Source organism: Spinacia oleracea, chromosome 2, assembly GCF_020520425.1.
Source record: "Spinacia oleracea cultivar Varoflay chromosome 2, BTI_SOV_V1, whole genome shotgun sequence".
Lineage (NCBI taxonomy): Eukaryota > Viridiplantae > Streptophyta > Magnoliopsida > Caryophyllales > Amaranthaceae > Spinacia > Spinacia oleracea.
The window spans coordinates 41341685-41363819 of NC_079488.1; the positions used below are offsets into that span (position 1 = coordinate 41341685).

The window sequence follows — 22135 nt, forward strand, 5'->3', positions numbered from 1 at the left end:
AAATTTCCATTACGGAGGATGGTTAAGCAAAGTTGTCTGTAGAAATCATGATGTAAAATCATTTTGTCATCCTTCTCCCGTTGTTGAAGATAAGCATTAGCAGTCTAAACTGTAAACTTTCATGACAAATGATGAAGTCAATAAAGAAAATCCATTTTTTGGCGAATCAGGAAGTTATGAGGAGAGAATACTTCGTGCATCATAGATTCAACCACTAAATTCGAGAGACGGAAAATTTCTTTCCTTCCAAAACATAGTTTTAGAAAATAGAACGTGAGAGGAAAATGTATGTGTTGTTCCTTCAACCCATTTATCCTTCCCAGTGATTATTCTTGAGTCAGAACCAACTATCAAAACGCAATCACTAACTAGTAAATTCTTTACTTTCCTAATTCCCTATAGCCCCCAAGAACAATTACCTTGTAATGTAATTGTTTTACATGTTGCCATAGGCGAAACTCCCCTAACATTATAAACTTTTACAAGTAAAAGTTGGAGATTATTATGAAGCCTCATATATAATTTGTTTTACATGTTGCCATAGGCGAAACTCCCCTAACAATATAAACTTTCGCAAGTAAAAATTGGGATTATTACGAAGCCTCATTATGTAATTTGTTTTACATGTTGCCATAGGCGAAACTACCCTAGCAATATAAACTTTTGCAAGTGAAAGTTGGGAATTCTTATGAAGCACCCAGGCGTGCATCATCAAGAAAGCAATGTTAAAGAGTATAAATTTTCCTAACAAGAAAGCAATGTTAAAAGAGTATAACTTTTGCAAGTGAAAGTTGGGAATTATATCAAGAAAGCAATGTTAAAGAGTATAAATTTTCCTAACACCCAATCCAATGCATGCCTTGCAACATCACAAACCAATTTCGAGGGTTGAAAACATGAATATTTTATTTCAGCAGTAAACTGCCAAGAACAATGGCGATGAACATACTTACACTGCATTTCACTGAATTTAGACAAGAACTAGGATCCTATTCATTCTAAAACCTTACATATATGTTACTCTAACTTTAGACAAGGCGTAGAGAAGGCTCGTTCCTATACACACCCTACAAGGCGGATTGGAATATCATCGCAGCCAACTCCTGCAAAATCAGACAAGTCCACAAAAGTCGAGCAATATGTCAAAATATTAGTCATGGACCCTCGAAAAAGTGACAACAAAGCACACATCAAACACTCCGGCTCGGTTTGGTTTGGCATAAAACGTTTACAGTGAAAAATAATTTAACATGGAAAACATTTTCCAAGGAAAAACACAATTCCATGCTAGTTATCCTTTGTTCGAATCCTTACAAGAAAAGTAATAGAAAAAGGAAAATGGAAGAAGATGAGAGGAGATTGACGGGAAGAAGGAAGAGGGAGGTAATGGAAAAAAGTGGAAAAGTGGTTTCTCTTCCTTTCAAATGAAAGATTTATCAACCTTTAAGAGACTTATGGAAAATTATTTTTCATCCCTTGCCCAACCAAACAATGCAAAATAATTAAAAAGGGAAAAATCGTTTTCCATTAAAATGTTTTACACCAAACCAAACGGATCCTCCATGAAAAGAGAGGGACAGAATGGCTTTATTACCTGTTTGCCAGAAGGAACTTTAGGTTCGCCCCATTCAATAGCCTTCTTCTCAAGATACTCGAAATCAGCTTTGCCGGCCTGGGGAGGGATGATGCATATTCATAATACAGCAGAATAGATAAGCCATTTAAATAATAAAAACAGAAAAAACTGTTGCGGAAAGATTACCTCTATCATAGCCCCAATCTCTGAGTCAAAGCTCTGATATCTCTTCTTCACAAGCTCACCAAGTGATCCATCCTTCGTTATGGAATGTAAACAATGATATTATTTAAATGTGGCGGGTAAAGAGAAGGAAACTAGACCTGATAATCATGAGCCCGACCCAACCCGAAAAAATAACGGTTTGGGGAAGAATTATAAGGCCCTTTTTTAAGGGCCGGCCCAAATTTTTAATTTTCTGTGCGGGTTATGGGCAACTCAAAATTACAATTTTAGTTATGAATTTGCTCCAGCCCGAAATAACAGGTTTTGGGTAGAAATATTCAACCCCAAGTTTGACCCGGCCCAGTGGGCAGAATGTTTAAGGCGTGACCTGGGCCGAACCCGGGCCACAATTGGATCTGGCCTAAGAGAAACGAATGAGGGCATTTGTCGAATGCAAAATTTTGAAGCCGGTTACCTCAATTAACTTGGCAGCACTACGGAGTCCACGAGCCATCGTATCCATTCCACTAACATGTGCTATGAACAAGTCCTCCACGTCGGTACTCTCCCTTCGGCTGAAATACAAAAAATTCATCAAGCATTATTAAGATTTGTCAAAAATTAAACACAACAGTGCACGGAAATTCTATCTTCACTCGGACCTCTAGACCCCCTGTAATCACTTCTGCATTTTCTGTCTGTTTTTGTTCTAAATTATGCAACTGAAGTAAACTTTCACATTATTATACAATTTATGTATGCCTACTCAAGTTCCATTTCAAATGTTAACTACTTCACATTTCCATCTCCGTGCTGATAGACTCTGTCACTCTATAATTTCAAAATAGAGGGCCATACAAAATTTCCCTACAGGAAAGCAAACAAGAATAACTTACAGCTTAGCATCGAAGTTGAATCCTCCAGGAGCCAATCCACCCTACAACAGGAAAGCGGGAAAAAGAAAAAAACAGTTCAGACTTCAGAGCGCCCCGATGACAACTTCCTAATTCCTACACAAATGTGTCTAAAATGAGGAGATAATTGACTTACATTTTTAACGACACTGAGCATAACCATGGTAGCTTCTGCAATATCAGTCATGAACTCATCGGTATCCCAGCCTGCAGCAACACAGTGCACAGTGAGCAATGAAATTTTTCTTTACGTCTTAAATGGCTGATGGCTGGATAGAAGTATAGAACACCATTCACCCCACCAAAAAAAGGGAAAGAAAAGAAAAGCATTCTACCGGTTTGAGGGTCTCCAGAGTTTGCATCAATATTTCCAAGCAAACCATTAATTCTAGCGGTCTCAAGGTCATGATGACAGCTGCAAAGCATCCACATTATATTAGAGCAAAATCTTTTACATGCCTTCATGCTGTTCAAGGAGAAATGAATTTCTACGGGCACAAAAACATGACATACCTGTGACCAGATAGTGTAGCATGATTGCATTCAATATTAAGTTTGAACTCATCTGTTGAAAAAGATTGACCCGTGTGTCAGTAGCGTCAAATCATTTACAAATATGCAATGAAAATTTTCAGCCATTCAATCACTTCATAACCAGATCCGAAACAGAATTAACCTCTTTACAGAATTAAGCTTAAGATTACTCGACTAGTACCTTATTTCTCCATTATTTAAAACTAGGAGAAAAAACCCGATATCAGAAACAAAGTGAAAGCAGAAATTGAATCCAGTTTTAGTATGTAAAACTACGAGCTAAATATGATTCAGAGACAAGTACAGAAACTAACATAAATATTCTAGTAATGTGATATTTAATGGAAAAGCAAAACCCTAAAAAGTTTTCTACATGCGAAGACGCCAATAAAGCAGAGTTTAAAGTAAAGGAAATCTTAAAATCACCTATAAGGCCGTATTTACGCAAGAAATTAGTGGTTGTTGCTGCATCCCAGTCATACCTGAAAAATAATTTTGTTCAGTATTCAGATGTCAGGAAAATCAAGAAATAAGACCAAAAAAATTAGGTGGAAACATACTGATGCTTGGTAGGCTCCTGGGGTTTTGGTTCAATAAGCAAAGTCCCTGACAGAAAAGAACATAAAAAGGATGACATCAAAGCAAACAAATGAAAATCATTTTTTGGCGATGAAGAAAAAGCAATTCATGAAGCACATATATATACAACAATCATGTCACCATATATATCCAGTACATCCTCTTCCTATGTTCTACGTTCAAAACGTAAACAAACATGACATTATTACCCTTAAATCCTATCTTCTTCTTATAGTTGGCAGCAGCTTCAAGAAACCTTGCCTGCCAAACAGAAATTATTATGGTCAATCAATGACTAACCCTGAAGTGAGAGATTGAAAGAGTAACAATAATTGGATGCAAACGAAATATTGCAAGGGAAGGGACTAAAGGTAGAGAAACGTAGATATCTTCAATGCTCCATACCAAGATGTTAGATAAAGACCAATTCATTACAAGTATAGCACGAAAGAGCAGAAACAAAAATTGATGATAAGATTATGTTTTGTACCATATGATCAAGTTCTCTTCCCATATCTGTATTTAGAAGCGTCTGATAACCCTCACGACCACCCCAGAAAACATAGTTTTCACCACCTAAGTAATGAGTCACCTGTATGGTGTAAAGACATTAGCACGATTCTCCAAATTGAAACCTTTATACGTCTCTTCTATCAATAAAACAGAAAAACTCACCTCCATAGCCTTCTTTACTTGAGCAGCAGCAAATGCATATACCCCAACCTCAGGGCTGCAAAGGGAGGCTCAAAGTTGTTAAGGCAGCAGCAAATATTTCTAACAAAGAAAAAAATGACGCAAAATGTAAAATCCATACCTTGTAGCCCCTCCGTGCATGTAACGAGGATGATGGAACAATTGAGCTGTACCCCACAAGGGATGAATCTTGGAACCCTGTTTTCCAGATATATGTCAATCAGAATCCACAACTAAAGAATGCCACCTAGATGCCCCTGCTGTTTTTACCATTTGATAATGAATAATAGCAGCGGGAATTTCACTCGAGAAACAGTATGTGGAAAGTTTACGCAAGCATATACCAAGGACGACATACAACAAAAAAACATAATGCCATGACATATAACACAACATAATATTTTCAGGTTGACAAATAATGAGACATTCTGTCACGAGCCTCTTCAGATTAGACTAATTACTGATTCAATGAGCCACAAAAAACCCTCTATTCTCAATAACTTAATTCAATATCTTTTAGTGGGGTGGCATGTTTTATGGATGGGAAGTACAATTACAAAGAAAAAAAAGAGAAAAAAAAAGAAATGACTTCTTAATTTGGCTGTATATTTCTATAGATTTTTAATCTGGCCTATGAGGGGAAAGATTGGTGAACTAACAGTAAAGGCAGAATAGACCAAATGCCAATAAGTGAATTTTGTAATACCTGTTGCCTAAGGGTCAAGCAAGAATGGGGTTCTTCAGGTTTTGATAGCCAGCATAAAGTGCATATCCTCCTCATATGAATACCTTTTGGTAAATTGAGAACCTATCAACCCTGACCTGTCTACTAATTTTACTGGTTACTATATCCGTGCGAAGAAAAAGTGATGTAGCAACAGAGTTAAAACGAAAAGCTCAAAATTATTTGGTCTAGGATACCAGTTCATCCAAGCATTCCTTCAGCCTATTGATCTAGAACTGAAAAGCATTGTTTCTCATCCATCCACCAAGAAAGCAAAATGCAGTTTTCATGTAACAATACTATTGATTTTTGGTATTACGTCACAATTTTTGGTATTACATCACAATTTTTGGTGACAAAGGATATAAATTTCTAGTTCTTCAGTTGTTTTTTCAATACAAACCCTCAGAAGCCCATTCTTCCCTTCATTTCCTCCTTTCTCCCATTTGAGTTTAACCAGCCAATCATAAAATAGGAAATCTGATATGTTTACCATTTACAATATCCAAATTGCATACACGAACAAGCTTCTAAACTAAAACTGTTCCCAGATTTAAGAGTCCACCTACCATCTATCTATGTTCTAACTTCTAAGTAAGAAGATTACAAGAAACATAGAATGATTAGCTTCTGTGATTTGGGAAATAAAATTACTTGTAGAGGACCAAGACTTGAAGCAATTTACCTGCAATTCCTTGGCTAACGCAACCACTTCATCCAAATTTTTATTAGTTTCCTGCAATATTAAAACATGAACTCATAAAATCTCCAGCTATAAAAGAGAAAAGAAGAATACCGCGCAGCAAACAGACATTGGTTGCTACAAAAGTTAAACATAATCTAGACAAAGTAAACTGCACATCAAACTGTACTAATATCACTTCAGGACTCAACCCTTTTACAACCCATTTCGGTTTCAAGTCATGTTGGAACATTTATAGAGTAAATGGGTTTATGAGTTAAATGTGAAAGTGTATTATACTAGGAGTTGAGGAGGTAGTATAATGTTTAGAGTTTATTCCAAGCGGATGCAACGGTTATTTGGGCACCCGTCGGGCGAAACCCGCCCGTCGAGCGACTTTCTCCAATTGCCCGCCGGGCGAAGATCCGCCCACCGGGCGAAAGGAGAAAGCTAAATGTTTGCACGCGCGCCCGACCGGGCGAAGCTCGCCCGTCGGGCGACTTTCTCCAATAGCCCACCGGGCGGAACTCCGCCCACCGGGCGAATGGAGAGTGTCCGTTTTGAGCGTTTTTGTGACGGTTGCTTGGATGTAACCGTTGGATATTATTTCCAATGGTGACTCTTCATTAAGAACTCTATATATAGAGTACTTATGACACATTTAAGATAAGGTTAACATATTAATATACTTGCATACTTTTGAGAAATCTTCTTGCAAATTATTTCTTCAAAGTGAGACATTTGAGTGCTTAACACAAATTCTTGTTGGATTGATTTTGTGAGAACACACAAGATCAATTGATTCTTCATTGTATCTCAATAGTGTTATCGTGAACCCGATTGTTCCTTTGTGGGTCGATAAAATACTATTAGGAAAGCGTTCTTTTTCGTGCCTTGAAGATTTTATCCGGTCTCCCCACAGTGATATTTTTAACAAGTCATAAACTTCATATCATAACAAGATCTTAGAAAGACAACGGACCTCCAAAGTTTTACCATCTGGAGCTATATCCCTATCGTGGAAGCACCAAAACTCAACTCCAAGCTTATCAATGAACTCGAAATTAGCTCTCACTGCAAGAAAGAAGGCACTATTACTCTATGACCACTTTTTAGGATCTCAGTCACAAGGTAGAGTGCATCAATTCTTACTTCTTCTCTTGGCCATGGCCAAAGAATTGGTGCCATCTTCCCATGGCCAAAATTTCGTGGGTGCGCCAAATGGATCACCTCCTGTTCCACGGAATGTATGCCAAAATGCTACACTGAATCTGAACCAGTCCTGTAGTTTGATCCAATAAAGAGAAGTCAAAAAACATAATATACATAGAAATATTCTTCTTCTAAGCCGAACATAAGTTGAAACAAACCTTCATTTTCCTTCCAAGGATCACCTCTTCAGCATTGTAATATTTGAATGCCAGATGGTTCTTGCTCTTCGGTCCCTAATATTGGCACAAATGCAAAAGGATTAAGGCGCCCTTTTTCATAGCTTGGTGTCTGAAGAACAACTCATATCTTTACTATGATAATCAAAACTTGCACTCACAGAAATACTGATAATTACCTCATACTTAATCTTGGGAATTTCAGGGAAAAATTCCCCTTCCCACTCATCAGCATCACATCCACTGCCTTCAGCGGGACAAGTTGGTGGACCGACTGCCACCTATGTAGAGAATAAGAATAACCCAAGCTATATGCTAGTTAATTTGAAAATGCAAACATACTAGACATGAAAAATGAAGTGCAGAAAAATGTTTACCACTGCATAGAAAATAAGATTTAAACAAACTAGAAGAAAAAAGCTCATCCGCATCCCCATTCTGAATAGCTTCGCAAGTTTCTGCCACGACAACAGTAGAAATCCGTAAGATATACCAATAATCACAAATAAAATAGCAAGAAACAGGAATTTTAAATGACAAAAAATCCAACACAGAAAAGCCTCCTACTCCCCTAGAAGACCTTACAGCGAATAAAGAACAAGATGCAGAAAAGAAAAGTCCTAACTCCTAAACAAAGTATACCAAACAGATTCCAGTACAACAACTTCGGTTACTGGGTTCCAGCTCCACGTGATTCTAAAAGGAAGCTAATCAAAGACACAACATGAGAAGATCAAAACTATGTATGCTACAAAGTAAATAATTGGTACAACTACATATCGGCGGCATAAGTAAGTCTGTCCTACATGCTTAAACCCTTATGTAGTTATGTATCCTAAAAATAAATCATACAAGTACATAACTGCTACTCCCTCCGTCCCTTTTTGTTTGCCCCATTTTCCTCTTTGGGGTGTCCCTTTGGGATTGCTCCATAGTCCATACCTTAAATGGAAAGTTCTCCCACTTGCTCTCTATATATCTCTCTCCTCATGAGCCTACTTTGCCAACCCATTTGCACATTTTACCCCCAATTCACACCCAATTCTTAATAATGTAACTTTGGCTGTGGGGCAATTAAAAAGGGACGGAGGGAGTATCAAAAAGCTTTCGAATTGGTAACGTCACAGTATCAAGCAAGGCAGAAAAGTGCCCAATTCTTCATAAAATCCAATAAAAACTAGTACTTTTTTTTTTATTTTGAATAAATAAAAACTAGTACTTTGATCACAATCAAATGCAGGTAAATTATTGAACTGAATTTATTTGACCCTATTCTTCAAAACTGGAAGTCATGCCAAATTGCCAATCAATTACTACAACTTCAAATCTCCAAAACCCTCAAAATGGAAACATCGCTAATTGAGCCAACAAACCCCATAAGAGGGGGGTTTTACACTCCCTCGGTCGTTCATTCGGGTTTTGCTTTCACGTTACTTAGTTCAAATTACACTATCAACATGTATATAACTCCAGCCGAAAGGAGTACATCATTTTCAACCAATAGACAAAATGATAACTTTAATCAAACGAAACACCTGAACAATCTGGAAATACTTGCATGTGTTTCTAATTTCAAATACCCAGAAAGATTAATCTAACATAAACACAACAACTACAAAAATCCATCAAGAATAAACCCTGAATCAATCAAAATCTACAATATAATTCAATCAGAAAAGCTAAAAATTACCAATCAGCCCGATAGTATGATCGATGGTGAACAGCAAAATGCAACCAATTTATAAATGGAGATTTTTGAGAAAAGAGAGAGACTTTATAGAGATAAAAATGGTCAATGATATAACCAAATTATCAGGCAAAATTTTAGGGGGTTTTTTTATTCGGATTTTTTTTTTGGATTTTTTTGTTTTGTTTGAGCTGTACTAGGTAAGATCAGTCAGTGCTTAGATAAGGATAAATGAGTATTAGGAACAGTGATTTAAGAGCAAATCCTAAATGAGTATTATTGAAGAATTAAGTTTATCCATTTGCAAATTGCATACGCATTTATGACGTGTATAGGTTCACACGAATCTTTCGTGCAGCTGTGATATTGATAGCGGAGTACTTATGAATTGTGATAGTTGTGAATAGGGGTGTCAAATCGGGTCATCGGGTCGGTTTCGGTTCGGGTTCATCGGTTCGGGTTGGAATCGGTTTATTTTGCTATCGGTTCGGTTCGGGTCGGGTTAAAAAATTAACGGTTCGGTTCGGGTTTGGGTTATGTGGTACGGGTTCATATCGGGTCGGGTTAATAACGGGTCGGTGCATAACGGGTCGGGTTCATATCGGGTCGGGTTCCTGTCGGGTCGGTTCATATTTGGTCGGGTCATAAACGGGTTAAGTCGGGTTCATATCGGTTCGGGTTAATATCGGGTCGGGTTTATAACGGGTCGGGTTCAAACCGGGTCGGGTCAAACCAGGTCGGTTTGTAGTCGGGTCGGGTCAATTCGGTTCGGTTTGTTAACGGGTTTAGCCGGGTTGTAATCGGGTCGGGTTCATATCGGGTCGGTTCATATCTGGTCGGGTTCATGTTTAGTCAGATCAATTCTGATACAACTAATGTCAGGTTATTACTAAAATCACAATTTTCAATACGCTTATATTATAATATCTACATTATTAAAGCTATGTGAAAGGTAAAAGAAAAGAAACCATATAATTTAATTACGTGATTTTAACTAATGTTATTTTCTTTTTTGACGAACAACTAATGTAGTAATGTTCACTATCCAATTAATTTCATAAACTTAATTAAGAAAAGTCAGTCAATGTCTTTTATTATGTCTTGTAATATTTACCAATCATATTATTCAAATGGAATCAAAATCATCTATGCCTTCCCCCACCATGCCAGAGTATTGCCAAACATGTATTGATGAACTCTAATAATGTAGTAATTAATAATCGATAAAAATGAATTAATACGTAATGAATTTGTAAAGTTTGTAAATACAACTTTGTCATATATTCATATTGGTTTAAACATCAAAGAGAGTAACATGTTCAACAACGAAACGACACAAACAAGTTCAATTGTTAATGAATTAAGTCGATTCAATTAAAACAACATAGCTTTTCGATTAGTTCTTAAGTTATAATTAAGCTTATGACTTTATAAGGTATTTAATTAGATCAATTTAGTTTGATGATCGATTAGACGATTAGTTAGTTGAATACAAGTCAACAAGAGAGTGTCAGGCTAATAAAACAATACAAATTCACGAGTTTTATACTTTTATAACATTGTCAAAAATTAAGGAATATAACATCTACATTTATTACTCTAATAAGCTAACTGATGAATTGATGATAATAATTAGTTTAAACTAAAAGTCCATATATGACATAACTATAACTATGTAAGGATATAAATCTATAACGATATAATTGTGTAATTATATAAGCATATAACTTTGTGAGGTTATTAGTTAAAACTATCTATTAATTCTATATAATTTTATGAGATTACAAGTTCACCATTATATAGCTATGTATGAAAGTAATTATATAACCATGTAAATATATATAACTTTATGAGATATAGATCGGTTTACATCTATCTAATTTTATAAGACTATAACTATACAGTAATATAACTCTATTGGAAATTTATCTATTAAAGAACAATATGTTAAATCTCTAACCTTTAAAATACTCACATTTGCAACACTATGCTTATCAATAGTGTTTTGAGTCACAAATTCATGAAATTCACTACTCCTAAGGAAATGTTTTGCATTCCTTCCCTTTGCAAGCTCTATCATACTTCTTCAATCAACTAAGGTTCAAACCTTGTAAGCAACAAATTTCCACATTTTTTTTTCACTTTCTCTCTTTTCTGTTTTCTGATTCATAAGTGATAAATATTATATAAGGGAAAAGCTTTCCCCCAATATTATTGATGAACAAGAGTATTTATACACCCACAATTTCCAAGCAGGGCGTACGAAACAACTAGGATAAGAAAATCAAAGAGTTTCCTAAACCCACTAACCTTCCTAATACTTTCTAACTTACGTAACAACTACAACATTAATACTTTTAATACTTTGTAACTTACATAACAGCTAGAACATTATTACTTTCTTAATTAATTAGGTATAACATTTAATTTTCGTAACACCCTCCCTCAAGTTGGAGCATGTGTGGGGATTAAAAATGCCCAACTTGGAAAAAAGAAAATCAAATTGTTGCTTCCCAAGAGCTTTAGTAAACATGTCAGCGAGCTGTGAGGAAGTGGATACATAAGATGGTTCAATTACACCATCTACTATAGCATCACGAACAAAATGACAATCAACCTCAATGTGCTTTGTGCGCTCATGAAAAATCGGATTCTTAGCCATGTGCAAAGCGGACTAACTGTCACAAAATAATGGAATAACTTTAGGATGATGAACTCCTAAACTCAACAACAATCCCTTTAACCATTTTAATTCACATGTAATCGCGGCCAAGGAGCGATATTCTGCCTCTGCGGAAGAGCGAGAAACAGTGTGTTGGTTTTTTTTGTCTTCCATGAAATAGGCGAATGACCTAAAAACACAAACCAACCTGTTAAAGAACGACGAGTGATGGGACACACTGCCCAATCTGAGTCGCACCATCCTTGCAAAGTTAAATTACTGTCAGCACGTAATAGGATACCCTGCCCTGGTGTACCCTTCAAGTACCGAACAACTCTCAATGTTGCATCCCAATGGTCAACTCGAGGCTCCTGCATGAATTGTGATAAGATATAGACCGAATAAGCAAGGTCCGGAAGAGTCACAACTAAATAGACCAGGCGGCCTACAAGCCGGCGGTAAGCCTCAGGCTCCTTCATTAACGACCCATCAGCTAGGCCAAGACGATGATTTTGTTCAATGGTAAAGCCGCAAAACCTGCTTCCGAAATAATATCAAGAGTATACTTCCGTTGACACAAAAATAATCCTGAATCACTCCTCGCAACCTCAATGCATACATAACCAAAACGCATAGGCAATTCTGAAGAAACCTTTCAGAATTCACAAACCATAAAACACAAATAGAGAAGAAGATAAGGGGATTGGGAAGGAGAGGGAGAGATGGAAAGGAATGAAATTATAGTTTGGTATATATTCGTTGGAATCCCTGAAAACAGATATATTGAAACTCCTTTGGGAACAAATTAAGGAAGTGTATAATCTCATCTCACTGTGATATGATCTAAAAATTAGGGGGGGGGGGGGGGTATAGGGATACCAGTTTAAGTTAGGATAAGAGCTTTTAGTATGCTATTATTTATCCAAAAACAATTATTTCTCAAGCAATTAAAAAGAACCTTTAAAACTTGTCAACCCACACAAGACATAAGAAAGGGAAGATACTTTGAACTTCGATTCTGTGATGGAACTGGCATACCGACACAATGCCTTTTTAACACGTTCTCTAAAAATTCTAAAAAAATATTTAGAATATACAAGATCTGCCCTCTAACCTATTCTCGAACTTATACTTTCAATTTACTTCTAAAATTTAATTTTGTGATATACTTACCAACTGGTGACGCATGTCTATTGTCAGGTTGATCAAAACGACTTCAAAGATGTGCTCGAAACACTAGGCACGTTCTACTTCCTAATCAAAATTAACCTAGCGACGACTCTTTCTAGGAACATTGTTCTGCAATTGCGCCTCAAGACATTTGTTCATGAAGAAGCAGAAGAGCATTTTGGAACGTCAGTAAACCTTTCCATTTGTTTAGTATACCACGAACTAATTGTTGTGTATAAACTTTCTTTAGTTTTGAGAATTTCTATAAGAATAAGTAGCTATATGCTACATATATGTTCTTTACTAATGCCTTTTGCAAATAGGACTCTTGAAACTCAACTAATAGCTTATTGTTATATTAATTGTTCTATCTATTTGTTTAGTTCGTTTTGCCATTTGATTTCGATATCTTGGGGGACCGCGCGCGCTAGCGCGCGGTCCAACAACTAGTGAGTTTAAATGAGAACATGTCTAGTTACTTAGTTGGTTGATAAACAACAGTTCGAATACTCGTTTAAACAACGAACATTGAATTATATCTTTGATTTATAAAGGTTCAAGAAGTACAGTTATTACTTACGAGTGATCCACTATAATATATATAATATACAACGATATCAATATTACCTTAAAATATATATATATATATATATATATATATATATATATATATATATATATATATATATATATATATATATATATATATATATATATATATATATATATATATATATATATATATGTTGGATTTTCCAAATTCTATTATTTAACAATATTAGACTATTTTTACCATATTAAAAACAAAGGCTATAGATAACCTGAAAGTTCTAAAAGAAAAGAAATTTATTTTCAAATTTATTTTAAAAAAATAAAGTACTAATATTTTAAGTTGGTAACAAAATAAAATGCTAATTTGTGTGTACTATGTACGGAGTAAATTATACGGAATAAATTATACGGTGTACTAGGTATTTGTGTACGTACTTTGTATCTTACCCTAATAAAAATGGGCCAAGCCCAAAATCCTATTTCTAACCCTAAAATCTAATGACTATATAAGCTCCTAAAAAAACCCCTTGCAGTCATTCACTCTCACTCTCTCTCAAAGATCTCTCTCTCTTTCACGGTTCTCTCTCTCTCTCTTTCACGGTTCTCTCTCTCTCTTCATTTTACGGTTCTCACTCTTCATTTTTACGGTTCTCTTTCTCCTCTCAAAGATCTCTCTCTCTTTCACGGTTCTTCCTCTTTACAAGGTGATTTTTTTTCGATTTATTGTCTTATTTTTCCGATTTATGTGCTAATTTTCATGTTAATTTTATGGGTGATTTTGTGGATTTAAATTGATGATTTTATTCGGTTTATTTGATACTAATTATCTCTATTCATTTTTCCGATCTCCGATTTCTTGCGCCGATCTCCGCCTCTCTACTCTCAACTCCTCAAGTTTTCGGCTTCCTCTTCACTAGGTGATTGTTTTCTAATTCTTTTCGATTTTTTTTTTTAATTTATGGGCTAATGTTTATGCATATCGATTTTCTTATTTATTTTGATTTATTTTCTTATTATTTTCGACTATTTTTTCGATTTATTTTCTTATTTTTCGATTTATTTTCTTATTTATTTCGATTTATTTTCTTATTATTTTCGACTATTTTTTCGATTTATTTTCTTATTTTTTCGATTTATTTTCTTATTTATTTGGATTTATTTTCTTATTATTTTCGACTATTTTTTCGATTTATTGTCTTATTTTTCCGATTTATGTGCTAATTTTCATGTTAATTTTATGGGTGATTTTGTGGACTTAAATTGTTGATTTTATTCGGTTTATTTGATACTAATTATTGTTGATTTTATGCAAAAAAATGGCATACAAAAAGATAGAAAAAACACAAAGAAATAAGACAAAAATGTAGCTTAGCAAACTACTTGTAGAGTCGTAGTAGCACAGTAAAAACATGTCATAGGAAAATCATGTGACAAAAATTACATTTAACAAATTTCTTAATTTTAGTTGTACTGCCTTTTGTCTTTCATCTTCTTGACCCCTTTTGTTTGGCAATGGCTGATAACTCAAAATGCTTTCTTTTCGCCTTGTATGTGCCCTTTTGTTATATTGTTTAATTGTGGAAAGAATCATGCGTTGTTTGACGTTACAAATATTATAGGAGTACTTTGTAATTTTCAAACTCTATCCTCATAACATTGAAATTTAGACTTTTGTTTCAACTTAGTGATTATGAGGTTACAGCAGAATAAACAACATATGATTCTCACCATTTATAACTTATACATATGATGCTAAAAATAAGTTGTATATGATTGTAGGGGCAGATATCTGTCCATATATCTCTTACCTTCTTCAAAACTTTGTCTCCCCTAATGCCTAATCTGAACCTAACAGAAGGGTCTAATTCTTCAGACCCTAAATAAAATAACGTCAAACAACGAATCTGGAAGTCAATATAGTCAGATTCCAGTAAATTAGCATTTAATTAATTAACAATTAATGCTATATTTTAACATCTAATTAATTAAAATTGTTTATGGTGTATTTTAACATCTTATTAATTAAAATTGTTTTCTTTATGTTTTGTAGAAATGGATTCACAATCTACTGCTGAAAATGAAATTTTGACTGCTGAAACCATTCTGACCACGAGCTCCAAAATTGGTCAGTTAGTGGTGCCATCTAGTGGGCCTTCGTTGAAGCGTAAACGTAATGCCCCAATTTGGCAACATTTTACCTTTATTGATAAAATGGAAGGTGATATTAAGGTTTGCTTTGCTCAATGTAACTATTGCCCTAAGCAATACAAGGCAGAAAGCTCAATGGGTACTAGCACTGCTAATAATCATTTTAAAATTTGTCCTGGTCGTCCTCAATTGGTTGTTGCTGCTTCCTCCTTTGACCCAAAAGTGTTTTTGCGCTTGTTTGCTAGAGCTATTATTTGTCATTCATACCCTTTGCCAATTGTTGAACATGAGCATATGAGGGTAGCACTTACTTATGCTAATCCTGTTATTGTGCATGTTACCAGAAACACCATCCTTAAACATTGCATTAGGGAGCATGACATTTATAAAGATAATTTGTTTAAGCTTTTGCAAAATATTTCAGGTAAAATTAGCTTTACATGTGATTTGTGGACTGCTTGTACTAGTCGTGGCTACCTTACACTCACAGCTCATTTTGTTGATGAAAGTTGGACTCTTAGGTCCAAAATTTTGAATTTTAGGTATTGTGAGCCTCCCCATACAGGGGTTGCTGTTGCTGGTTTTGTTTATAATCTCATAAAAGAGTGGAAACTTGAGCATAAAGCTTTTGCTATGACTGTTGATAATGCTCGTAGCATGGGCGTTATGGTCCGCAAACTTAAGCTTGATTTATGTGAATCTTCTTCTCTTCCTTGCCATGGTGACTTTTTTCATGTTCGTTGTTGTGCTCATGTTTTAAATTTAATTGTTCAAAGAGGTTTGAAAGAGGTTGATGCTAGTGTTACTAAACTCTGTGATGTTGTCATTTATATTGATAGTTCTGATGCTAGACTTTGTCAGTTTGAACAGGCTGTTTCTGAGGTAAATTCTGTCTTTAAGGGTAAGTTATGTCTTGATGTGGTTACTCGTTGGAATGTAACTTTTCAGATGATTCGGAAAGCTTTAGAAGCTAAAGAAGCTTTGATTTTACATGCTGAAAAATATTTAGCATTTTCCTATCATCTCTCTGATGATGAATGGGCTATTGTTGAGACTGTGTATGAATTTCTTCAACCTTTTTTTGATATGACTGTTCTATTTTCTGGTTCTGAATATCCCACTGCTAACTTGTATTTCGAGAATGTTTTTCTTATTGAGTACAATCTGAAGGAAGCGCATAAAAATCCTTTGCTTAAGTTTATGGCTGTTGAAATGCTTGAAAAGTTTGAGGATTATTGGGGTGAATATTCCCTAATTTTATCAATTGCTCTTGTTCTTGATCCACACTATAAGCTTCAACGTGTGAGAAAAGCTTTTAGTGTTCTTTATGTTGAATATGCAAGTGAGGAAAAGACGAAAAAGGTTAAAGATGCTCTTCAAAATATTTATAAGCATTATCTTTCTCAACGATCTTGTTCTTCTTCTACTTCAACTAGTCAAACTCTTTATAAGAAATCAAACGCATCAAGGGTAATTTTTTAATCATATAATCTGAATCGTGATGCACTAATAAGTTAATGTCTGTATTATTAATTTTCTTTATTTATTGTTGTTTTTTGTTACAGTTACTTGATGACAGTGATGATGAGGCCGAAGGAAATAGTATTGGTGATCTTGAGTTATACTTGAGTACACCACGTTCTCGAGTTGTTGATGGGGAAAAGTTTGATGTTCTAAAGTTTTGGGAAGGCCAAATGCCTGTCTATCCGGTATTAGCTTCTCTAGCTAGGGATGTTTTGGCAATTTCCATCACTTCTGTTGCTTCAGAATCATCCTTTAGTATGGGTGGTCGCATTTTGAACAAGTATAGAGGTGCTATGTTGAGTAAGCATGTTGAGGTTATGGTTACGGCCCAAAATTGGAGTCGTGGTTATTTCTGCGATATTGATGAAGATGTACTTGTTGTTGGTAAGGAAATGGAAGCTGAAAGTGCTTCATCCACTTGAGATTCCTTGTGTTGCCTTGTCGTAGCATCTGGGAACTCATTTAGAGATGCCGATGCCTTAAAACCGCCTTATTTTTGCCCTTGTTTTCTATGTTGGGAACTCAGTTTGAGATGCCCATAGAAACTTGCTGGCTTTATTTGTGTGGTAATTCCCTATGATGAAAAATTTACTTATAATAAAGCTTGCTTTATTATAATATCTGAGGGAATTTTATAATAAAAAATTTCAATCTCTTTTGTACCTTGATTTGGGTGTGCAGGATTGCAATTGAGTTTGGGGGATTACAACTTGTGATATAAAAAGTGGAGCGCTAAAAGCCGCCCCACATTACTCAAAACCGCCCCACTATTTTACTTTAATATCCTTATATAATGAAACTTTTCTCCCAAATTAATTACCCCATCTATTTTGAAGAGAGAAAGTATCTTCATCCAAACCACCACCATACACCCATAAAAAAAATTATTTAAACCAAGCAATTTTATTTGTCAATAAGTACATTAATCAATAAATTAAAAAAATACTAATTTAATTTTGATTCCACAAACTTATGCATTTTAAGTTTACACCATGGTAGAGACTTATGCATTTTAAGCTCACACCATGGCATAGACTTATGCATTTTAAGCTCACACCATGGCATAGACTTATGCATTTTAAGCTCCTGCCATGGTACGAACTTAAAGTTCATAAGTCTGTACCATGGTACAAGCTTAAGATGCATAAGTCTCTTAATCTTTTCTCCGAAACAAATTACATCAAATTCAACAACAAATCAAAACATTAAATAGTATAGACTTATGAGTTTTGAGCTCCGACCATGGTATACACTTATGAAGTTTAAGCTCCTTCCATGGTACGAGCTTAAACTACATAAGTCTATATCATGGTCGGAGCTCAAAACTCATAAGTCTGTACCATGGTACAAGATTAAACTTCATAAGTCTGTACCATGGTACAAACTAGAAATGCATAAGTTTCTGAATATTTTTTTCCGAAAAAAAGTCCTCTTGTGAATTTGATGTTCCATCGGTAGTCTCGGCCATGTAAAAATTATTTCACATTATGTTTAGGGTGGGCGGTAAAAAGGGAAAAGGTAAAGGATAATGCTAAATGCTAAAATGAGGGGGTAAATAAAGGGGGTATATGGGTAAAATATTAGGGCGGTTTTGAGTAATATGGGGCGGTAAATAGTAAGCCCAAAAAAAAAAAAATAATAAAAATAAATAAATAAAATAAAATAAAAGGTTTATGCGGGGAACTAGTGCAATGCATAAAGTTCGAAAAACCGAAATGGAATTCGGAATTCGAAAAAATTAAATTGAAAAGGCGGTTAATCGAATCGAAATAACAGGGTCAGGGTGAGCCTTTTTACGTTAAAAAAATCAGAACCAAATATGTGGGTAACTGAAGCAATCAAATTTAAAAAATTAATTAAAATAAATAAATTAGACGTAGTAAATATTTATACTAGCTTTATCCACTAATTTTTTCACAGTAAACTTATTGTCATAATATTTGTTGGCCGATATTTAATTATCACAAATTCTTATTTACATGGAATGTACGATAAATATTATACACCGAAGTTAAAGTTAAGATAAAATGCTTAAAAATTACCCTTATGGCCTTATATACGTAAAAGTTATCTATTTTTTAGTGATAAATTTTTTCATTTTAATAAAAATATTCTTCAAAATTACTAATAATGTATAAAATTATTCATTTAACCCTTTACAATATTTAACTATCAACTTTTATTTTTAATAATGTAAAAGTTAGAGAAAACTGGGTAAAAGTCAGAGAAAATTGGATAAAGTTATGTTGGTGTATAATAAATTTATTGTACACCTTATGCATGCAAGACCTTTTATCACAATTCCATTTTTGATAACTTTTACACTCTACTTTTATACCCATCTAATTTTTTATATTTATTTATTGTCAACTAATTCACTTGCATTATTATTATTAAATCAAATTCAAATATGCTTCCTTACTACTTGTGTCGGTCAACATGGGACTCTTACAAAAAATTGGAGGGAGTAATACTTTATTTGCAGCTTTTACACGATAATATAAAGTATTTGGACTATTACCCGGCCGAACTGACCGGAAAAGTGGATATCGGTAGTTATTGATGCGATTTAGGGTCGTTATTCGTGTAACATAGAACTAACTGTAATATCCCGAATTTTCGGGTATTTTATAATAAATTATTTTGGTAATTTAAGATAATTTTACAATTAAAATAAAGTTTTAATGAATTTTAACTAAAAGAAACTACAAGTATATTTTCAGATTTATTTTATAAATTTTCTGAAATTAGTCTCCTAGTTAAACCCTAATGCCCTAAATTATATATACCCTTGTACCCTCAAAAATTTTCTACACGACTCTCAAAGAAAAGGAAAATTCATCTCCATTAAAACTCTTCTGCCGCCATCTCCAGTTCATCGATTCTGGTAAGCCATGTTTACCTTCTTCCTTGCATTCGAATGTCCGATTGATTATGCCTAAAACAAATACAACTTGGGTTTCCGTCATGATTGAGCATTGTAAACCAATTACCACCGCCTCATTAAACCATCAAAACCTATATTTTTTTTCCTTTTCCATGTTCTGCTTTGTTTTCCTTCGAATTCATATATACAGACCTTTCGTGTCTGTAGCGTTTCCAAACGCAATCCAAATTGATTTATCTTGATTTCTATATTTAGTGATAAAATAATAATGAAGCATTATGTTTCTATATTTGACGTAATTTCTTACTAATTTCCTTGTTTCAAATTTACAGTATTGCAACGACATTAACTTAAAACCGTCCCCTTAATTAATTATTCTATTTATAAATCTGGGCTAATAGTTAACAAAGTTGGTCTTTTGTTTAATTCGTGGGTACGTAGTAGTGTCGACTAATTTAGGTTATTTATTTTGCGTAATCGTAGAGAAAGGCTACTTAGGGAACACGCAAGGAGACTATTAATTCGAAGTACGCACATGCTCAAGGTAATTTTCAATGTCCATCATTTTTAATGTCCCGTTAGCAAAATGTTTTGGACATGTGTATATGCTACTAGGTGATAGGACGATAACGACGTGAGTAATGCGACTACATGACATGATGCTTGATAATATTACCCTTATCTTTGAAAACTAAGGCTAGTATAATTATTTTGATGAAAGTAAATATTTGATGCTTGTCGTATTATGATTATAAGATTATTTGTAGTGCTCTATAGTAAATAATACATGCCCAACAATTTATTGATATGGTCTGATTAGAATTGCATCCATGATCTATGATATATGCGAATAGCTTGAGTACGGTAGTAATAATATACCAAGTTTTGTATTTGGGTTATTGAGATTGGTTGTCTACGTGTTGAGTCTCACTAATTTTTTTTTTTGACGGGAGTCTCACTAAATTACTAATGTAAAGTGTAATTTAAGAGGGAAAAACCCGTAAAGGTAAGGAACATGTTACCTTGCTATATGTTGTTCTATCGGTGCATTTTAGTGGAGACCCGTTAGGCTTCTAGTAGGTTTCTATTATTCTGTATTAAACTTTCTTCTTATTCTTCCTCCTAATTATATTGGTGCGCGGTCGCGGAGACCCATAGTCAATTAGTGAGGGGTGTGCACACTAGGGACATTCTTTACTCATCTTACTTTGGCCATTCTCAAGGTTTATGCGCGACCCTTGGCGTTCTATTTCCTTCAATTAATATTGATCTTGTGTGATAAGTTTAATAATGGAATTATTAAATTGACATTGTTTTTATTTACTTATTTTATATACTCAAAACGTTTAAACTAAAATTATTTATTTTACGGGATGGAGTTGGAATTACTCAGTTTATCTGATTTTTGGGAGTTTATCTCTCTTGTCTATTTTCTATTTATTTTTGCAGGTTGGTAACGGTACTTGGCTACGAGTGAGGAGACGTTTAGAATAACCATTTAGTCAAGAGAAAAGTTTTGTTTCAGTTTAAGTTGGATTTTGTTATTTATGTTATGGGGATTTGTTGTAATATTTTATTGGCCACCTTTTAGACCACTTAGTTAATTTTGACTTTAATGATTTTAAATTGTTATGTTGGTTTGCATTTATTTTCCATGGAGAATAAATGTAGCAGTGACATTCCCAAGTTTTGGACGATGGTTTTACGAATTAAAAACAAGGTTTTTTTTTATTATATAAAAGGTCCAAATTTTGGGGGTGTTACACTAACGGCCTTGGCGGGTAACCTAACTCGGTTTTCCACACCCTTGGTGGGGGGTTGGGGACTGTATAGATAATCAAGAAAAAGCATCCATTTCAGTGGCTTAAACCGGAAAAAAAGGGGTTGTTTTAGTGGAGTGTGAATCTATCCAAGCAAACAGGGTCGTCCTAAATTTTAGAAGCACTGGGCGAATCACGATAATGGGGTTCCAAGGGGGCCTTAAATTATCCACTGTATGTCAAAATTACATATAAACTTTCGGGAATATATATTTCTCCTTTAAATATTTAAACCATATTTAACAACATATATGAATATACAAAATAAAACAATTACTTATGCAAAATAAAATATACAGTAATACTTACGTAGTAATACGTACTTTTTGGTGACACAATGTTCAAAAATTTGCACATAAATATTTTGTTTAAAGAACCCATAAAAAAGAAGTTCATTTAAAGAAGAAGTGGATTAATATCAAAAGAAACA

At 34.4% G+C, this 22135-nt stretch overlaps 2 protein-coding genes and 1 long non-coding RNA gene across 3 annotated transcripts; 1 reads left to right on the plus strand and 2 right to left on the minus strand.

Annotated features, from left to right (window-relative positions):
• Positions 1 to 879: 879 nt before the first annotated feature.
• Positions 880 to 9291, minus strand: LOC110783082 (xylose isomerase). The gene is made up of 21 exons (XM_021987378.2): positions 8946 to 9291; positions 7633 to 7713; positions 7435 to 7536; positions 7238 to 7312; positions 7020 to 7149; positions 6850 to 6941; positions 5871 to 5921; positions 4583 to 4659; positions 4444 to 4498; positions 4259 to 4360; positions 3978 to 4029; positions 3750 to 3795; positions 3616 to 3671; positions 3169 to 3220; positions 2991 to 3070; positions 2792 to 2862; positions 2638 to 2678; positions 2217 to 2316; positions 1763 to 1834; positions 1595 to 1672; positions 880 to 1103 (listed from the first exon to the last, which is right to left on the minus strand). The coding sequence occupies exons 2-21, from the start codon at positions 7690 to 7692 to the stop codon at positions 1068 to 1070; spliced, it is 1428 nt and encodes a 475-aa protein (XP_021843070.1). The 5' UTR covers positions 7693 to 7713; positions 8946 to 9291; the 3' UTR covers positions 880 to 1067.
• A 1703-nt stretch (positions 9292 to 10994) lies between these two features.
• Positions 10995 to 13201, minus strand: LOC130467832 (uncharacterized mitochondrial protein AtMg00240-like). The gene is made up of 2 exons (XM_056836735.1): positions 11813 to 13201; positions 10995 to 11732 (listed from the first exon to the last, which is right to left on the minus strand). The coding sequence occupies exons 1-2, from the start codon at positions 12081 to 12083 to the stop codon at positions 11617 to 11619; spliced, it is 387 nt and encodes a 128-aa protein (XP_056692713.1). The 5' UTR covers positions 12084 to 13201; the 3' UTR covers positions 10995 to 11616.
• Positions 13202 to 19714: 6513 nt separating this feature from the next.
• On the plus strand, positions 19715 to 21594 carry LOC130466896 (uncharacterized). Its single transcript, XR_008927054.1, has 3 exons — positions 19715 to 19885; positions 20369 to 20429; positions 21335 to 21594. It is a non-coding gene; the product is annotated as an uncharacterized lncRNA (long non-coding RNA).
• The last annotated feature ends 541 nt before the right edge of the window (positions 21595 to 22135 follow it).